Source organism: Oratosquilla oratoria, chromosome 19 (assembly GCF_046742065.1).
Source record: "Oratosquilla oratoria isolate Oo_2021 chromosome 19, ASM4674206v1, whole genome shotgun sequence".
Lineage (NCBI taxonomy): Eukaryota > Metazoa > Arthropoda > Malacostraca > Stomatopoda > Squillidae > Oratosquilla > Oratosquilla oratoria.
Genome location: NC_134795.1, coordinates 50,011,716 through 50,031,967, shown reverse-complemented (window position 1 = coordinate 50,031,967; position 20,252 = coordinate 50,011,716). Strand labels below are relative to the sequence as shown.

The 20,252-nt window shown below is 38.4% G+C and overlaps 1 protein-coding gene across 1 annotated transcript in view; it reads right to left on the bottom strand.

Moving 5' to 3' along the window:
• LOC143035651 (uncharacterized) overlaps positions 1-20,252 on the bottom strand; it is a 38,708-nt gene that overhangs the window by 17,773 nt on the left and 683 nt on the right. The window contains exons 2-4 of the mRNA XM_076202518.1: positions 15,188-15,314; positions 8,767-11,049; positions 8,087-8,206 (exon numbers count right to left, since the gene is read on the bottom strand). Coding sequence (XP_076058633.1) covers positions 8,087-8,206; positions 8,767-11,049; positions 15,188-15,235 — 2,451 coding nt within the window. The 5' untranslated portion in view covers positions 15,236-15,314. The remainder of the gene's footprint in view (positions 1-8,086; positions 8,207-8,766; positions 11,050-15,187; positions 15,315-20,252) is intronic.

The window sequence follows — 20,252 nt, the reverse complement described above, 5'->3', positions numbered from 1 at the left end:
TCTTAAGATTTAGATCGCCTCTGAGCATCGTATATGAGCCTAGCTCACTGCTCATTACTCACTTCCTCTCCCCTCCCCCACAGACCAAGCTGGGACACAACTTGAAACTTATGGTCATCACCTCCCTCACCCTCCCCCTTTTCTCACCCTTAGAAGCAAGCTATTATTAACTGGCGCCCAACATTAATTTCTAAATAAACAAATTCTCTACATCAGAGTCTGCCTCAACCAGCCTAATATTGGCTGCCCAACGTGGGGCAAGATTACAAGCCTAACATATATATATCACAACTAACACCACAGTCAGATGAAAGATAGAGTCAGACAGGGAGAGACATAAGGACAAGATTGAATGAACACATGAGGTCTATCAAGTATGGTCAAGAAAGTTCAGCCGTGTTTTAACACGTGAATAATTTATTCACCAGATGGAATGGGAAAAACCCGAGCTTATTTATAAATATGGCTGTGGGTTCAGAAGGAAAAATGGTGGAATCCACTTTAATTGAATATTTGCCCACGATGAATATTTCCAAGGGTCAATGGGCCCGATATAATATCAGGATTATTCATCACCAAACAAATTGTTAACAAGTTTCCTCCCCCTCCCCCTGACCTGACCTAACATCATCCTCAGGTCACATAAGGGTTGGGGTAGGGATATTTATTCTTTCCCCAGTTCCCTTCCCATTGTAAGATGTTGCTATTTAAGACAGCATCCTCCTTCCACTTTGTACTACTGAAGAGGATTGCATTTAGCAATCGAAATATATAGTTTCGCTTATTCAACTTCCTTTCGTCCGACTGTGGTGTTAGTTGTGATTTACAAATATTACTACATTTCTCACCAGTGATATATATATATATATATATGTATATATATATATATATATATATATATATATATATATATATATATATATATATATATATATATATATATATATATATATATATTAGACTGGCCCAAAAAACTAAATTTTTGAAAAACTTTTGTCTCACCCCCAGATATTATGAGGCTTGTTAAAAAAATAATCTGTGCGAATTTGCAGCAAAATATAACTGTATTTAATAGTGCCACAACTAACATTTATTTTTACACATGTTAGCGTAAGAGAAATATAAGTATAAATATATGGGGGCAACTCTAAACTTTTGGGAATACCAAAACTAATGTCAGGTACAGGTGATCAAATAGCAGCAGCAGTTGTGGAATGTCTTGAAGATTGGAATATTAAAGACAGCGTTAAGGCCATGTGTTTTGACACTACTGCTAGTAACAGTGGTCGTAAGAAAGGTGCATGTGTGGCAATAGAAACAAAACTAAACAGAAGTCTTCTTTGTTTTGCTTGCAGGCATCATATTAACGAAATAATAGTGTCTGATATATTTCAGAAGTGTTTTGGTGCTTCATCTGGACCAGAAATTCCATTATTCAAACGTTTCCGAAATTCATGGAAGAGTATCAATACTTCATCATATGAAGCACATAGTGCAAGTCTTCCCTCGAAAAAAGCTGTGCTCATTTTTTGCCAGGAACAGTTGAAATGTCATCATCCTCGCGCAGATTACAAAGAACTTTTACAACTATCAGTGGCATATTTAGGAGGTGACACAACAGGCATCAGCTTCAAGCAGCCTGGAGCAGTGCATCGAGCACGTTGGATGGCAAAGGTGATCTATTAAATTAAAATTGTGCTCTTCAAGCTACAATTTAAAATGACAAAGAAGGAGCAGTCATCAGTGGAGCGATTTGCAGAATTTGCCGTGCAGTACTACGTTCCTAACTGGTTTACTTCTTCAACTGCATCTACTGCACCTCGCAAGGATTTAGAGTACTTGCAAAGTCTTCAGATATGTGAAGATAAGGAACTTGCTTCTGTGGCCAGCAGAGCTCTTGGTCGTCACCTATGGTATCTAAGTGAAGAATTGGTGCCCCTTGCTTTCATGGATGAAGGTATCTCTCTAGCCCTGAAGAGAAAGATGGCGTCGGCATTGCAGAAGCCTGGCTCACAGCATCCAGAAAAACGGTACACACTGGGAGAAAAAGTGAGCATCTCAGACAAAACTTTAGCTGACTTCGTGACTGAATTCAGTAGACTTTTCTTTACAAAGTTGTCCTTAGATTCCTCTTTCTTAGAAGGAGACCCGTCTGAATAGAATGAACAAAGTGATTCTCAAGCTGCAAAAGAATATACTAATACTATGAATGTCACCAATGACAATGCAGAGAGAGCTATAGCCTTGATTGAGAGCTACAATAAATATCTTACCAAAAATGAAGATCAGCTTCAGTACCTTCTACAGGTTGTTGAAGATCACAGAGATAAATTTCCAAATACAACAAAACATGCATTGAAGAAAAGCATGAATGAAAAAAAAAAAAAAAAAACTCAGTTCATTGCAAAACACTGTGGAATAGGCCTCCTGGGGATACCACGTAAGAAAAAAAAAAAAGCGCCTTTTCCAGTTACCTCAAGGGTGGTGTGGAAAAACTGAGAAACCTTAAACTTTGTAGGCTTTGTGGCACTACTAAAACTCGTTCAACAGACCTCAAATTTGGCAACAATTGTTTTTATAGCTAGCCTCACAATGTGCATGGGTGAGACCAATGAAATTAATAATATGAAAAACCACCCCTATACAACTGGGCCAGTCTAATATATATATATATATATATATATATATATATACATATATATATATATATACCAGGGGTGATCAGAAAGTAATGACAGTCGGACTCGTAGCTGAGAGACTATAAGTGTTGGGGGGGGCGGGGAGCAAGGGGCAGCAAGTGTTGCCTGTTGTTACATGTTTGAGCTTGTCGGTTTGTCTAGCTTACATTTTATCGTTGCACTGTGCGATTGCATCATTGTTGGTTTGCCTCTCTAACCGGAAACATGGATTTTTCGAAAGAAGGCTGCAGATTCTACACCTTCACAAGGTGGAAACTCGGGAAAAAAGCAACGGAGATCAGAGAGGAATTGTTGCAAGTTTTTCCCGAGTCTACTCCATCACTGGAAACTGTTTCCCGCTGGATTCGAGCTTTCGCAGCCAGAAAATTGCAGCTAGAAGATGATCATCGTCCTGGCCGCCCTCGGACATCCGTGACCGAAGCAACGACGGTCCGTGCGCGGGCCATCATTGACAAAGATCCAACTGTTACTCTTCGATTCTTATCCTTGGAGCTCGGTGTCAGTTATGGGAGCACACATGACATCGTGCATGAACACTTAGGGCTGAGGAAGAAGTGTGCTCGATGGATACCTCATTTACTTACGGAAGAGCAGAAGAGCGAACGGGTGCGGATTTGTCGTCTATGGCTGGCTGAATTCGAGCCAAATGGTCCGAAATGGTTCTCAGATGTAGCTACCGGAGATGAGTGTTGGATTTCTTTCTTCACCACCAGAGACAAGCAGTCTAACATGGTGTGGTTGAGTGATGAAGAACCTCGACCTCAGATTCTGAAGGAAGGATTTTGCAGCAGGAAGCGCCTTTTCAAGAATCTTCTTCAATTCACAAGGACCAATGTGTGTGGATGTAATGCCTCAACAGTGTACTATCACAGCCCAGTACTACACTGATCACGTCCTTCCTCGAGTCCTGGAATATCAGGCCAAGACTGCACCAACCCGTCGCCGATCGCGCCTTTTGCTGCACCATGACAATGCTGCCCCCCACAAAGCTCGCCTCACTGTGCAGTTCCTGGAGCAGCAGGGGATCACACTTCTCCCCCACCCACCCTACTCGCCTGACCTTGCTCCCTGTGATTTTTGGTTGTTTCCAAAGATCAAGGGTGCGATCGCAGGGAAACTGTTTCATCGCATCCAAGATCTGGCGCGAGCAGTCAATTCAGAGCTACAAGGTATATCGGCTTCTGAGTACCGTGAGTGCTTCATGAAGTGGCGAAAGAGGATGGAACGTTGCATAGAGGCAGGAGGGGAGTACTTTGAAGGAATGTAGGCCACTATTTGGATTTACCTCTGTACCGTGAAAATATATGGTATCACTGTCATTACTTTTTGATCACCCCTCGTATATGAATATATATATATATAAATATATATATATATGTATATAAATATATATATATGTATATATATGAATATATATATAAATGTATATATATATATATATATATAATCTTGAATTTATCTCTCAGAGGGCTAGGATGATAACCTGCCTCAGGAAATGAATTTCATGTAGTATGCTCTTACTAAATACTCACTTGCTGCCAGTAGGAGTTGAACTGCATCCATACACACACACATTTACATAACCAGACCAATCAGATCAGGAGGGAGAAATATATATATATATATACACACACACATACATATACCAAAGGCTTTTTCCCCCCTTATTAGGGAAGTAGCCAAAAAACAATGGCATAAAAACCACTCGCACCCATTCCATCCCTATCATACTCCACTCCCCTCCACCCTCTTATCCTGGCACCTCCTGAATGACGGGTCATCCCTGCATCTTGTCCACTGCACTGTCCCCTGGGTCAGAAGCAATGTTGCAAGACACAGCATATCCACAGCAAGGCTGCTTTATTAAATCAGCAAATAAAATAAAACAACTAAAATAAGAATAAATTGAGAGGAAATACAATGAAATACAAAAAGATTTACATACATATACCAAAGGCTTTTTCCTCCTTACAAGGGAGGTAGCCAAAAAAGATTTGATAAACTAAAAAAGGTCACCTGCATCTAAATATCATAAATTAGAGAACTATGACTGGTATTTTCCCACTGCATAATGAGCAAACCTGTTTACTGCTGGTGGCGTGTGGTTGTGTACATGCAGCTAGTAACACATCCTCCTTGTAATACGGACATGCAGTGGTCCTAGCTGCTCCCATACTCCACCCATGCCAGAATAAATTCAGTTTAAATTATACTAGTTTGAATATACAAGGGATTGTTGGTAATTAATTTTGTTGTATTTAGCATGGAATGGACAGGGGATCCCATGTGACAACACAACCTGCTCCACACACCAAACACAGCAGGCTAAAGTTTAAACTATCTTAGTTTGAGTATACATAGCTAGTATTTTAGTTTGCAGTTTCAGCATGGGAGGTGTGGACGAGCAAATTTCCTCAGGTGGGGTCGATCTCATCTTACCAAATCATATAAATCAATCTGCTCCCTTAGGTCTTTCTTGTAAAGACACATGGAGTAAACTCTTATCCAATCTACACCACATCATCATCAATTGGAGGCAAATGACAAGGAGAGTGCTGCTTCACTCACAGGCCGTCACCAGTCCCCACGTGGGTCTCTCCAAGCAAGCTTCCATGCAGCCACCCTTCTTTCCCACTCCAGACAACTGAACAGGTTTAATCAACTTGCCCCACCCATGAATTCTGTGGGTGTCCCCTCCATTGAGGGTTGTCATACCCAAGTATATTTGCAAATCCTGTCACTCCTTACTCGGCGTCTATGACCTTGGCAGTTACAACACCAGATAACCTTTAATCAATCATTCCTTACTTTGATATATTTCTTATTTTCATCCACAGCCCCCAAACACCTCATTTCCACTACCTCCACGTGACTTTTCTCATTAGCACTCTTCAACCAGGTCTCACACACATAATTTGTATAACTATTTGTGCATACATACAGAGCACTAAACTTGGCATATATATGTGCTTTGTTTAAGCAAATGCAAGACAATATCATTCATCTTACAGAACCCTGTTGGCCAGAGAAGGTTAAGATTTCACAATATATATTAAGGAGAATGAATACCAGAAAAATTTTATGATTCATATAATTTATTTAAGTTTCTAGAGAATATAGTACTCAAGTCTCTCAAACTGTAATTGGCACTCTGCCTCCTAATCAGACGAAAAATAATTCAACAAGAAAAAGAGAAGCTTTTGTCATTACAATCATGCGAAGAAATACTGTACCTTATTCTAACATGACAATTTCATGCCTCCCAGCATGGAATATAATTGTAAAACTCAAAAATTAGCTCAAAATTGGCATCAAGCATTTCACAGTGAGAGACAGGAAAAAAAGAAAAGAGAAAAGAGAGAGAAAAACAAAAAAACAAAAAAAAAATTAGGGAAACTGATAAGAGACAAGAGAGAGAGAGAGAGAAGGGTGTGTGTGTGTGTGTGTGTAGATAAGCCATCTTGCACATCCACTTCATACATATATAAACCTGTTTTATACTCCTCCCATCTCAACATTTTGTGGATAGGGGGTCCCCTGTCCCTGACACACTGTTTACGGTGGAGACAATGCACCAAGACAAAGCATGAGAAAATCCATATGTACCTGTCTCAAGGAAGCCTATGTTGTACACCCAGAGAAGAGATTTGATCTATCTTTGTTAGCAAGTATTTAACTTACTAAATTTTGTGAAGGCTCTCAATACCAACAAGCCAGAAACATTTTGGCAAAAGTGTTCGAGACAGATTAAATCACAACATTCCACAGGAATGATAATGGTCATTCCCCAAACTTCTACTAGGGTACAACTCCTATTGGAAACATGTATAGGAGAAGACCAGTCTTCGGCTCCATGAGGAGATACCAATTGAAAGCCAAATATGGAGAATTGATCAATACTGGGATGACATTGATGGAATGAAAGATTAACAGGGAAGAAAGGAATTCTCCACAGTTGTTTGTGCTTTCCAAATGCATATTGACAAATCATGGAGATACTGCCCTTGCAAATGAGTTGTCCGTATCAATTCAATTCTTGCAGTCCACAAAGCCTTGGTGAAGAAATGGTCACTGCCTTTCAAATTATGAGATCATTTTGTAAACGTGGCACAATCTGCATCCTAGTTACTTTAGACCTTTTGAAAGCTGCAAGATGTATGCTAACCTTGCAGCCAAAGAGGCTATGCAAAAAGGGAAAATAGCAACAAAAGAAAACAGCAACAGAGAACAAAAGAAAGTCATAGGAGATTAAGACAATTGTATTTACAGAAATTGAGATACAGTTGGAAAGATCTACTTTCAGTCATGGTTGCAGTAATTTCTGAAGATAATAAAAAAATTCAAAATATTCTTTGTCAAAGTGCCATGACCAAAATTGCCATGGGACTGGGGAGAAAAAGTGAAATAAACAATCCTAGAGCTTGAAAAAATTTACATTATTAAGAAATAAAAGAAACAATGATTATTCTTACGTGGTAATCTATAGTTCCAAAGGTATTATTTGATATTGCCAAGTAATAAAGTGGTGGAGGTAAATCAGCTTTGGCTGTCAAACCCTGCCACAGAGGCGTTGTTTTGCTGTATTGCTTCCGATCTCAGGAATGAGCAGGGAACAGGGTAACTCTCCTTCATCCATGAGGAGCTAAGATAGGAGGGACAGCAGATAAGTTTTTGGATGTATGTATGCTATGACTCACCCACTCCCATTACACAGAGGAAAGGGCCTTTTGGTATATGCAGCTCATAGGGACTGCTTCTTGTCTGCTCTGCAATTTCTTGAATGGAAAAGAGAGGGTTGGTATGTGATGAAGCAGTGGGGGTAAGCCAGGTTCAGCTGCCAGACCCTACTGAAGAGGTTCTTTCTTGTTGCATTGTTTCTAACCCATGAAATGGACAGGAGACTTGAATGACCTTTCATCCACATGGAGCTCAGATGGAAGGAAGAACAAATGAGTTTTGGATGGATGTGGGCTGGGTAAAAGGGTGTCTACCTGAATATGGCCACTCCCTAACAGGGGGAAAATGGCCTTTAGTATATGCATGTTCATAGTTTCACATTAAACTTGGATGGTCTGCATTGAATACATGCTTACTGAGATCACTTACAATTCTGTGAAATACATTTTTCTTTATTCTATTTAGTTATGTACCAAGTGCCTCTCCCTCTAACAAAGGGAGGAAGCCAGCCAAGACATGCATCCACTCCTATTTCCCTCTATTTTAGCTCCTCATGATTCTTGATTCAAATTTACTGTTGCTGTTGCTATGTTTTGGAAATTATCATTTAATGATTCCTTGTTATTTCAGGAAGCATTAGAAAACTATAGCTACACACACATATAAAAGAATGAATTTTAATTGCCCATTTAATAATTGCAAAATTTTACTGGAAAGAGCACATCACAAACAAAATGTGCATAACACAGCTGAGAGGCATGCGATCCGTTTTCTTGACAGTACAAATTGTCCCCAGTCTTGTAATGTGCTTTTGAGAGGACGCTGCTCTTCTGTATAAGTTGAAATGGCAAAATATCACGATTTACACATCTGTGTAAAAATAGGCTGCCACAAAGCAGTTTCAACACACTTATTAATCACATCTAAAACTATCCTTTGCTATATTACAGACATTAAGATAATATAACACACTAACAGCAAGACATATAAAAAACATGTTACAGAAGCTTTACTCAAATATAAGATTATTTGAATACAATTATTTGCTAGTAATGTCTTTCTATGAGTATCATACTCTAAAGCAAAGCATTATATCATGTTTCATTAATAACAAAATATTGTAACCTTACACACTATCTTTTAAGTATAAAAAGCAATGCTAGTACCTTACAGCAAGCTTTTACATTCACCCACTCCAACAAAGTACAATTATTGCAAATCTCTGCCCATATTCAATTACCTATATTTATAGACTATTTTCAAGAACAACCATTAAAAAAGTACTTCATAGTATTTAGACTTGAATTAAAAATTCATCAATACTGCCATCCATTCAAATCTATTACCTATTACAAATAAGGTAAGCCACACTGAAGATGCTTTGTAATTAAAACTTGGGATCAAAAGGATTTTCTTCCATTCTGGTGATATTTCCACCAGAGGGGGCCATGTAATTTGGAGCAATTGGGTACGGTGCACAAGTCCCAACTGGCTGCATGGAACCTTCCTCTCCATACCTCAAATCCCCTTCACTATACTCCTCATCGGCAGAATTTCCAGCAAATTCTCCATGAGGATCTCTTCCTTCCCTAATCTGGACAATGGGCTCACCAATAAAGGAAGAAGCACTTCCCTCACGGTCCAAAATCTCACCCTCGTGTCTCATGAACTGGGAATCTTGAAGAATCTTTATCTTCAAACTTTTAACAGGATGCCTTTTCATTTTGTGTGTTTTCAAGTTTGTCTTTTGTTTAAATGCAGCAGGACATTCATTACATTGATATGGTCGTTCATCAGAATGTACCTTTTCGTGGGTTTTCAAGTTTGATCTTTGGGCAAAACAGGCATTACACATGCTACATGTAAACGGTTTCTCGCCTGTATGTAATTTCATGTGAATCTTTAAATTCGACATCAACGTAAACTTGGCTCCACACTCTTCACATATACATGGTTTGATTCCCTCTAATTTTTTTCTCCCCCTTTTGCTCGGTTGTACTTCCCCAGAGTGAAGCTTTATTTTGTGGGATTTCAAATTTGATTTTTGGGCAAAAGCTGCTCCACATTCATCACAGATGTGGGGTTTCTCTCCAGTATGTGTTTTTTCATGGGTCTTAAGATTAGATAGTTGTCGAAACCTTGCTCCACACCGAGTGCAGGCATACGGGCGTTCATCTGTGTGAATCCGCATATGATTTCTCAAGTGTGTTGACTGTACAAATGTGGACTCGCATTCGTCACATTTAAACGGTCTTTCACCCGAATGAATCATTTTGTGACTCTTTAAGTTTGATTGCTGCGAGAATCTGGTTCCACATACGTCACATTCATGGGGTTTCTCCCCTGTGTGTGTCTTTTGATGCGTGCGGAGGTTCGATAGCTGAGTAAAGGTCGCACTGCATTCCTCACAAGCATACGGTCTCTCTCCTGTGTGAATACGCATGTGCGTCTTCAGGTTTGATTGCTGCGTAAATGTGGCGTGGCAAAGTTCACAAGAGTATGGCTTCTCTCCTGTGTGTCTCCATGTATGATTCTTCAGCTGAGTTGAATTTTTAAACTCGAGTTCACAATAGTCACACTTATGAGTCTTTGACTGCCGCACTCTAGGAACCCTTGCTTTGAATACATCTTTGGGTCCCCGGACAGCAGCATGTCTACTTACTAAATCAAGAGATGCAAAATCATCTGACCTGGTATTGTCTGACTGTGTGTCACTTGCATTAACTGATCCTCCTTGTTCATATGCATTCCTATTGTAGCCAATCATATCTAAATGATGAGACATAATATCTCCAGGTGTAGTCCGTTCTTGAGAAGGACCCTCTCCTGAGGAGGTATCTCTGGTCTCCGAGGACCGCTTCCCATGAGATAAATCATTATATGGATGTCTTTTATATAATGCTTCATCTTGATAGTGCAAATATGAAGAAGAAAAAGGGCCTGAGTACAGAAGTGAGGATGAGCTAGCTGCTGGTCCATGAGGTACTTTAGGCTTCAAGTCTTCCATAGCTAATGGTGTCTTTGAGTACTGACTTCCTTCAGTAGATGTTCTAGATTGCGGAATCCTCTGTGTCTCTCCAACTATCTTCTGCTGATCATTTGTAGGCAATCTCTCCATCGATGCCAACATCCTCTGTGTTTCTGCCTCTAATCGTTGAGGATCTAGAGCTAGCTGCTGAAGACTACTACTGCCCTGTGACTCATAAGGCAACCTTGGAACATTATCTCCTGAAATTCTAGTCTGATCAGATCCAACTGTTTGTCTCTGAGCATTACTTGATATCTGTTCAAGATCTTCCGAATTCCTGGTCTGTTCAGAGACATGAGGTTGAGCAGTTTCACTGATCCGACTTGGATTCAAAAAGGAAAGTTTCTGGGGATCTTCTGACGCAACTTTGTATGCTTCCGTCATAAATCTGTGGGCTTCTTGTGCTGGAAAACCTAATGCTTTCATCCCTGGGTACATAATATTTGCTCCTAACGGCATCAGCTGGCCTCCTTGACTTACAAAGCTGGAACTGGGACTTGGGCTGGGGCTTGATGAACTGGGATATGTACTTGAAAGTGTCTGCTGTGGTGTAAGGCTTGCATCTGGTCTCAACACATGTGGAAACATGGGTGGTCGAATATCTTGTGGTGCTACAGGTGTTCCGCTTCGGCTATTCCCTTGCATCTGCAAAACAGAAAATTACCATAAAAAATCAGAAGATATTTGTTAATAAAATAAGGTAAAACAGCAAAATAGTTAAAATTCCACATTTTCACATAAAAAGGTCTGTTTCAAGGCTTTGATAACATTTTTTAAAGTCTAAACTTCCTAGTAAACAAAATGTTTATTTAATCAGCAAGATAGAAAGCTTCTTGAAACAGACCCGTTAAACAAACAAAAATATTTGCTTACCTTGATTTGAACTTTTTAAATGATGGTAATTACATTCTTCAAGTCAAGGTCAATATTCCTGCATTTTCCTGACATGTTGGATATATTTTTTCTGTAGACGTGGCTTGAAGAACAATACATAAGCACGTTATATGAAATGTAAGGGTCTGTTTCACGAAGCCTTCTCAATCCTGCCAGGGGGCAAGTGTCACCACTTGCACTTGCTCTTTTTAAAATTATTGCCACAAAATACATAACTGTTTTCCACAAATATGTAAGAAACCACATAAAATATAGCTATCAATCTTAAACAACGCTTCGTGCTACAGACTTTGAGAAGTGTATCTAACAAATGGGCAAACATTCATAACCATAAATCAGCAGTTTCTGGCTGATGATTCATTAAAATATTGTTCTCTGACATGTCCCATTACACACCTCAGGGAGTGAAATTGGGTAATTCAAAGAGGAGAAGGAGGAGGAAGAGGGAAGTAAGAGAAGAAAAGGGAAGGGGGAGAGGTATTCCTACTAATTTAGCCTAAACAAGTGAATGGTGTAAGAGACCTCAATTTAGTGAATTATAAGCTATACAATTTTGTTGATAAATTTTGGGAAGCTTTGTGCCTGAGTGGACTGCAGTCCCAGAATCTCGAGGCATGACACAACAGAAGGACAATCCCAATCAGGTTAAAGTTAGCATGAAACAGTGCCAAATGCATATGACCATAAATCCTCTAGTTCCAAAAGGCATCAATACTTAACCACCTTGCAGACAACACAACACAAAGCATTAAGGACAACAGGATGCACCAAAACCACCCAACTCATCTACACTCAAGATATCAAAATCCTCCCTACCAAGTAGCAGAAGAAGAAGAAGAAGCAGCAGCAAATCATAGCAAGGCCATTTCATTTAATCAGTAATCTCCCCCACCCCTCTCCATCCCCTCATGCAGAAAAAGAGAAATCCCTTTGGGCTGCATCAAAATATCATTCACACATACTCCCTAACCCCCCATCCCCCACCCACTCCCTTCCATGCATCACAGCATCATCCATACACAACCATTCTCCACTCACCCCTATCTTCTGTTTTCTCCCTTCCTTCCTTAACAGACATCCCCCTTTCCCAATGCTCTTTTTACCCTACCCTTCTATTTCATCCATGGTCACCCCTCATGTTCACTCCATTCACCTCTGCCTCCCACACTTCTTTTACTAATCTTTCTCCACTCATTTTTTCCATGTGTCCAAACCATCCCACCACTCTTTCATCAACCCTATCTCCCAACTCCTTTTCCACCCCCACTCTCCTCCTCACCTCTCACTCAATCCAGCCTAATAACCCCTACAATACTTCTTGGACATTTCATCTCAAACACATTTAAACTCTCTCTTCCTATCTTATGTTCCATGTTTCTGCCCCATACAGTGCTGTCGGCACATTCACTCCTTCATACTCGTACAATCTCCTCTTAGCATCCATTCCTAAATGTCTATTTATCATTACACTTTTTAATCCCTCAAAGGAATTTACTTGATTCTCTCAATCTACACTCTACCTCTACCTCCACTCCTCCCTTTCCCACCACATTAGCCCCCAAGTATCTCAAGCTATCCACTTCCTCCAGTCTTGCTCCATAAAAACTCACTTCCAATCTGATGCCATCCTCTCCCCTTGTACATCTCATCACCTTACTTTTTATCTATATTTATCTTCAACTTCCTTCTTTCACACACCTTCCCAAACTCTGTCACTAACTTCCTTCATCCCTCCTCTGATCCTGCTACAAGCTGTGTTGTCAGCAAACAACAACTGTTTTACCCCCCCACCCCTTTTTTAACCATCTCCAATTCCCAGCCCATTACCCTTGCATTTACTTCTCGCACCACCCCATCCACTTATAAATTCAACAGCCAATGCAACATGACACATCCCTGGCAATGTCCCACCTTTACCTCAAACTATTTGCTCTCTCCATTTCTATTTCTAACACAGGCTCTACTACTCTCGTAAAAATTCTTGACTGTTCTTAAAAGCTTTCCTCCTATCCCATATATCCGCAATACTTCCCACAGTGCCTTCCTGTCTACCCTGTCATAAACCTCTTCCAAATCTATAAAGGTCAAAAAACCATCATTACCTTTTCCTAAAGCTTTCTCACATATCTCTCTTACCACAAAAATCTGATCCACACAACCCCTACTGTTCCTCACCAATTACTCCCTCTGTTACTCTTCTAATCCTCTCAATGAAAATCCTTCCATAAGCCTTCCCAGCTACACTCAACAAACTGATCCTTCTGAAACTACTACAGGCACTTGTCCAGCCCTCTGGCAGTCTACCCTCTTTTAGACAAACATATAACCTCACCAGCCAGTCCACCATCACTGTACCTCCCTTTTTCAGACACTCTGCATGACACCCACTAACCCAGGTGCCTTACCTGCTCTCAAAATTTTAATAACTGCTTTTACATCATCTTTTTTTTTTAACTCTCCTCCGTTTTCCTCATATATATATATATATATATATATATATATATATATATATATATATATATACACACATATATATATATACATATATATACATATACACACACTTGGAAATACTTGATGGAGAGGACTTATTAAATTGGGACAAGAGAAACAAAAAAAAAGGACATGGAAAGCAACTCAAAAAAGATGGTTATAAAAGATCTGAAGAAGAACAATTTTCCACACAGAGGTGGACACTTGGAAAACTGGACAAAACAATAATGTGCAAAAACCATACATGAATTTAAGAGCAAACTAGACACTACGAGATACAAAGGTGGGACACCAAGAGGATAGCTTCCCTTCCCATAAGATATAACTAGGCAAATACAACTAGGTGTGTGTGTGTGTGTGTATATATATATATATATATATATATATATATATATATATATATATATATATATACATACATAACCACAAACACTCCAAAGCTGACCACAAAACCCCAGGCATCATTAGCCCAATCCAGAAATCAATTCCTCAACAAGCATGACTCACATTTGCATGACTGTATTTAGGTGACCTACCACCATTATAGCAATATCAATGCAGAATTGACCTCGCCAGGCTCAAATTACCTGATATACAATAACCAAACAGATGCCAATGAACACCTCATCCTACACTGCCCTCTTTTCTATCTAGACAACACATAGCTTCCTTAAGTTGTGGGTCAAACTAGACACCACTACTGGTTACCTGGAGGCCATGGGTCTCCTGCAAGAGAGACCTGGGGTATTGGGTTGACAGAGTGATTAAGTTCTCTGCATGTGTGAACACTCTGGTGATTAACATTTATTTGGAAGTTGCTTTCTTAGTAATGTTTCACAGATTCTCCCATAAACATTTCCTTCAATATGGCGAGAATATCAACATACAGGAATTAATAACACAAACATACACACACACATACCAAAAGCCCTTTCCCTTTTATATGAGGGAGTGCCCAATTCAAAGCACACACCTATTCTATAAACATTAAAACCAAAACACCCCTCCAATACCAGCATCTTGTGGAATTAGTCACCCGGTTTGCCTGCAACACTACTGGTTTACAGCACTGCAGTAAGGCAGTTTCTAGAGCAGGGCCTGACAGTTACAAGTTTATCCTCATCACTTCATTAAGTGGGACCTACTACCCCCACCCTTTGGGTCATTCTTTCATCCCAAAGAAAAATTCTCATCTACTTGATGTACAAGAAATCTGGTTCCTCATTATACGAGAGGATAACCAAGCACACACCCACATTATACACAAATACAATTCAATGAATAGTAATTTTGATGTTTACAAATACCGGGGAAAAGACAATAGGAGATTATGATTCTATGTTGACTTCCTGCTCCAAGATATGGAAAAAAACGAAATTTTAAATGTACAACTCACCATTTGGCTGTCTTGGTTGTTCTTGATGTCATGAAAACGGTGAAACATTGTGGTGGCAGAAGGCCCAGTGTTTGCTCCGAGGTCTTAGGTCACAGCCAAAATGCTCAATGAGCCTCCCTCACACTGCCTGTAAATATTGTTCAATAACATAAATGATTGGACATATGAATATGAACTCAATATTTCAACATAAACTTTATAGACATCATTCATTTTGCACGCATTACTGCCACATCCTTCTGTTCAGCTTGTCCCTTACAACCTATGATTTTTCTCAGATTGTGAACACTACAGTTGTTGCACACCAATACCCTCACCTTTAAAAACTTGTGTGCACATGCACGCACACACACACACAGTAGGACAAACATATCAATAAAATAGTCAGAGAAACCTTCAACCTATTAAGGTCAATGTAAGTGGCATTTGACTACTTAAATTAGGAAATTATTAAAAAAATATTAGTTACACTAATAAGACCAAAACTGGAGTATGCAGCAACACTATGGACACCCAGTACTAAAAAGAATAATTAGAAAGAAGACAAAGAGCAACGACAAAGTTGGCACCAACTCTCTCCAAATTAACATATGAACAAATATTGTCCAAACTGGAACTACCAACTCTGGAACAAAGAAAAGAAAGAAGAGATTTACTGACTATAGAATCATGAGAGGAATGGAAATCCTAGATAGAGATGATTTATTATATTGGGAAAATGGAAAAACAAGAGGATATGAAAAATTCAAAAAGGATAACTATAGAAGAGATCTGGAGAAAAAAAAATTCCCACATTGAGTGCTGGATACCTGGAATAAATTAGATCAGGAAACAGTGTGTGCAAACACTATTCAAGATTTTAAGGAAAAAACTTGATGCTGAAAGATACAAAGACGGGTCACCATGAGCATAACTCCCTTCCCATATAATACAACTAGGTAAATACACACACACACACACATACAAACGATGCGGTTGATAGAGTCCCTGACTGTCACTATGGCGGTCCAGGTTTGAATCTAGCCCAGGGCTGAAATAATTTCAGTATCGCTGCGCTTCAAGTCGTTACTCCAACTCTTGTGGGTAGTTGGGTGTGTGAGTGCATGTAAGGTCACAGCATTACCCATAGATTGGTCATACGAGTTCTGAGCTCTCTTCTGGGAGGGAAATAGCTGTCTATCACGAGACCAGCATGTGATCCAAAGATCAAAGGTGAATGCACACAAACAAACAAGTGGAAAGAGATAGACTTTGCAGGGGCATATATCCCACCAAATAAGACTTTGGAATGGGGGCAGAATAAAAGGAATGCTAGACACAGCAGGACAATTAAAGAAAACTTCAGGGTCCTTTATCAATGTTTCTCTGATTCATGGTCATCTGTAGTAATGTTACAAAAGATTTCTGAAGGGAAGTTTCAATTATTCTATTTTTTAGTCATTGTTCTCATCTCAGTAGTATTCAGTTTTATTACCAGATGTTTCTCTGATTCATGGTCATCTGTAGTAATGTTACAAAAGATTTCTGAAGGGAAGTTTCAATTATTTTATTCTTTAGTCATTGTTCTCATCTCAGTAGTATTAATGATGATGATGATGATTCTAATGATGATTTGGTTTAATGTCACAACCCCTCCATCCCTGTCCAAGAGACACTGCCACCTTTGCAGAGGGAATTTAATGTAAAAAGCCCTTACTACATACTGTACTTAGTGTCTGCCAAGCACACTCAATCTGTCTCTACTCCAACCTCACACCCAAGTAATGATACTTTGATTATAAAAAAAATAATAAACAGCAACAATAAGGTAATACTAATAGTAATGTCAATAATGAAGCTATATCTCACAGTATTATCATCACATACACTGGTATATATGTATCATTATTATATTGCTAAACATAATCATTATTGTTATAGTTACCATCATTATAATCACTATTATTATATACTTACTCATTATACTATTAATGTGGAGAGGTTTTGTCAACTAGAGTAGGTCTAAAAACATATCACCTATTTCTCATCCTGCAGCCTTATTTCTTTGAGAAAACTTACTAAAACTAGTCAGCATCAGACTTTAATACATGTATATTTCCACTTTCCACAAGATGTTAGCCATTTCTGGTCATTGTGGATATTTTTCAATAGGATATGTCTATAGACTTATTACTGTTCTTTCTGGTGGTACTTGTTTAATTCCCCTAGTACTTGAGTGATGTTTGCAAGTGGCATACTGGTGCAGTTGCCCTCTTTGAATCATGTTGATGTGGGCAGTAATTTTGATTTTGACCTCCCCACTCTGAGATCAATCTTTCCATCAGTTTGGATACGGTGTACAGGAGGGAGAATTACCTACATTGATGTTTTATTTTTGTGTGGTTTGTTTGATTTTAAGATTAAAATTGTGTGATCTCCAGAGTAACAATAAAAACAACGAAGATAACAATAATAGTAACAACAATAACAATGATAACAGTAATAATAACAGCAATGACTATATTATTGTACTATCCACTTTTATTATCATTAACATATTTCCTCTTTATTGTTATATCATCATTAATAAATATTGTCAAATGGGATTGGTCTAAATATACACAAACTTTACTCATCCTATACCATTGCTTCCTCTTTGCAAGCTTGTTCTAATAAACACACACACACCTAGCACAAAAAAGAACATAAGAAAACTAGAAAGAATCCAAACAGCAGTGGCAAAAATAGCACCTACACTGTCAAATCTGACATATGAACAAAGATTGGAGAAATTACATCTATCAACACTGGAATAGAGAAGAGAAAGAGGTGATTTGTTGACCAATTACAGAATTATGAAAGGGATGGAAATTCTCGATAGAGACCACTTATTAAAGTGGGACAGAAGAGAAACAAGAGGACACGAAAAGAAGCTAAAGAAGGATAGTTACAGAAGAGACCTAAAAAAGAATAGCTTTCCACACAGAGTAATTGATGTCTGGAACAAACTAAATGGAGAAACAGTGAGTACCAAAACTATACATGATTTTAATAATAAACTGGATGCGGAGAGATACGAAAACAGGTCACCGCGAGCATAGCTCTTGTCCCGTAAAATACAACGAGGTAAATACATATACATTCACTACGAGCATAGCTCCCTTCCTGTAAAATACAACTAGGTACATACACACACACACCACAAGGATAGTTCCCCTTCCCATAAGATACAACTGGGTAAATACACACACGTGTGCACACAACAAATTTAAAGTTAGGTATAATAATTGGAGAATAAGATGATATTGATTGATTGATTGATCTATGAAATTTTTGGCTTGAAGGCCAAGTGCCAGAGCCGGTAGGCCATTCAGCACATTAAGATGATATTGCCCAAATTCGAACTACACATGAATTTTAAGCTCCATGAGGAGCCCGGGGCGGGAGTTGAATGGGTGGGAGTAGGTACATGCCTTTGACTTGGCTACCTCCCTTATAAGGGGGAAAAAGTTCTCGGTATATGGTTAGAATAATAATTGAGAGTAAGAAAGAGGACTCCATGGGCAATGCTCTTTTCCTGTATACTAAAATTAGGTAAATACATATACACCAAAGTCTTTTTCTTCCTTAAAAGGTGGGCGGCCAAATCCAAACACACATCAAATAAAATCCAATGGAAGTGAGCCTCCCATTTCAGCACCTTGGGGTTATGGGGGTGCCATGTCCACCACACTGCTTTGGTCTAAGTCAAATCAATAGTGAGGCATAGCTATTCCAAAATATATGGTGTATATACATACATACATACATACATATATATATATATATATATATATATATATATATATATAAATATACATTACTGCTCAGAGGCTGTCACACATAAGTCACTGAAATGAATGTGTATATATTATATATATATATATATATACATATATATATATATATATATATATATATATATATATATATATATATATATATATATATATATATATCAGATGAAATGTACAGGTGATTTGTAGCTCACTATGCCATAAGGAAGCCTATCTTGGAACCAATAATCACCACAAAGACAAAAATGTCTTGGAAAAGAAATGAAGATTACAGAATGGGGAGTCTTCTCAGATGGGTGTTTACAGAATTTCAGTCTGTCTTAGTGCCAAGCAAATAGATGTCAGTGGCAAATCCTATTCCGAAGATGGTGATGCTGCTGAAGGTTGCAGAATATTACATCTGATTGGAATTACCTCTAGCAGTAGACAAACTTTATAATCAACACTTTGAAAATATAAGAATTAATGTTGAGGTTAACTGAGATGTAAGGTCATGTCAAATAAGATGATTCAGATGTGGCACAGAGAGTGCACGTACTTTTTCACCTTTCTCACTCTTACTGGTTCACTATCAACAGAATAACTGTCTGGTAACACAGAATTTATATTGTTGTATAATGCAGCAAAAGCAATACTCGAATTTGGTCCAAAAAGGTCTTTAACTCTTTCATTGTGGATGGCAAACTATCTGACCCCAAGGTCTCAATATAATTATATTCTAATGTTTCATTTGATGTAGTAAGTCACTTTACCAGTCCATTTCTTTGAATCTGATTCTGTGCCTATGCAATTATTTTTTTTAACAACTTAAAAAACTATAAAAACTTATGGCCTATGAATTTGACCAAATGCTATACTATTCCTCTTCAGAATTTGCATAAAACACGTTTTTCATAAATACGTTTTCAACAAATTCATACCTAATCTATATAAACAAAAAACATAATTCTAATAAATTAATTGGTTTCCAGTACTTTTTTTTCTATCAATATATTATAAATGTGAGACAAGGCTCCCCTACCCATTAATACATGTACTCATAATAAATTAAACAAGTTATTGGTGACAAATCACCAATTTTATCCTTGTAGTTTCAATGCCTCAAAAGCTGTGAACAGGTGGTTTGGCTAAGACTTCCTCTTTGTTTCCAATTATTACACCTCCCATTAGTGAAAATAATGGCTAATTGGTCATATTTCCCTCGTGATGATACAATAACCATATTCTAAAATATTTGAACCATTATGTAA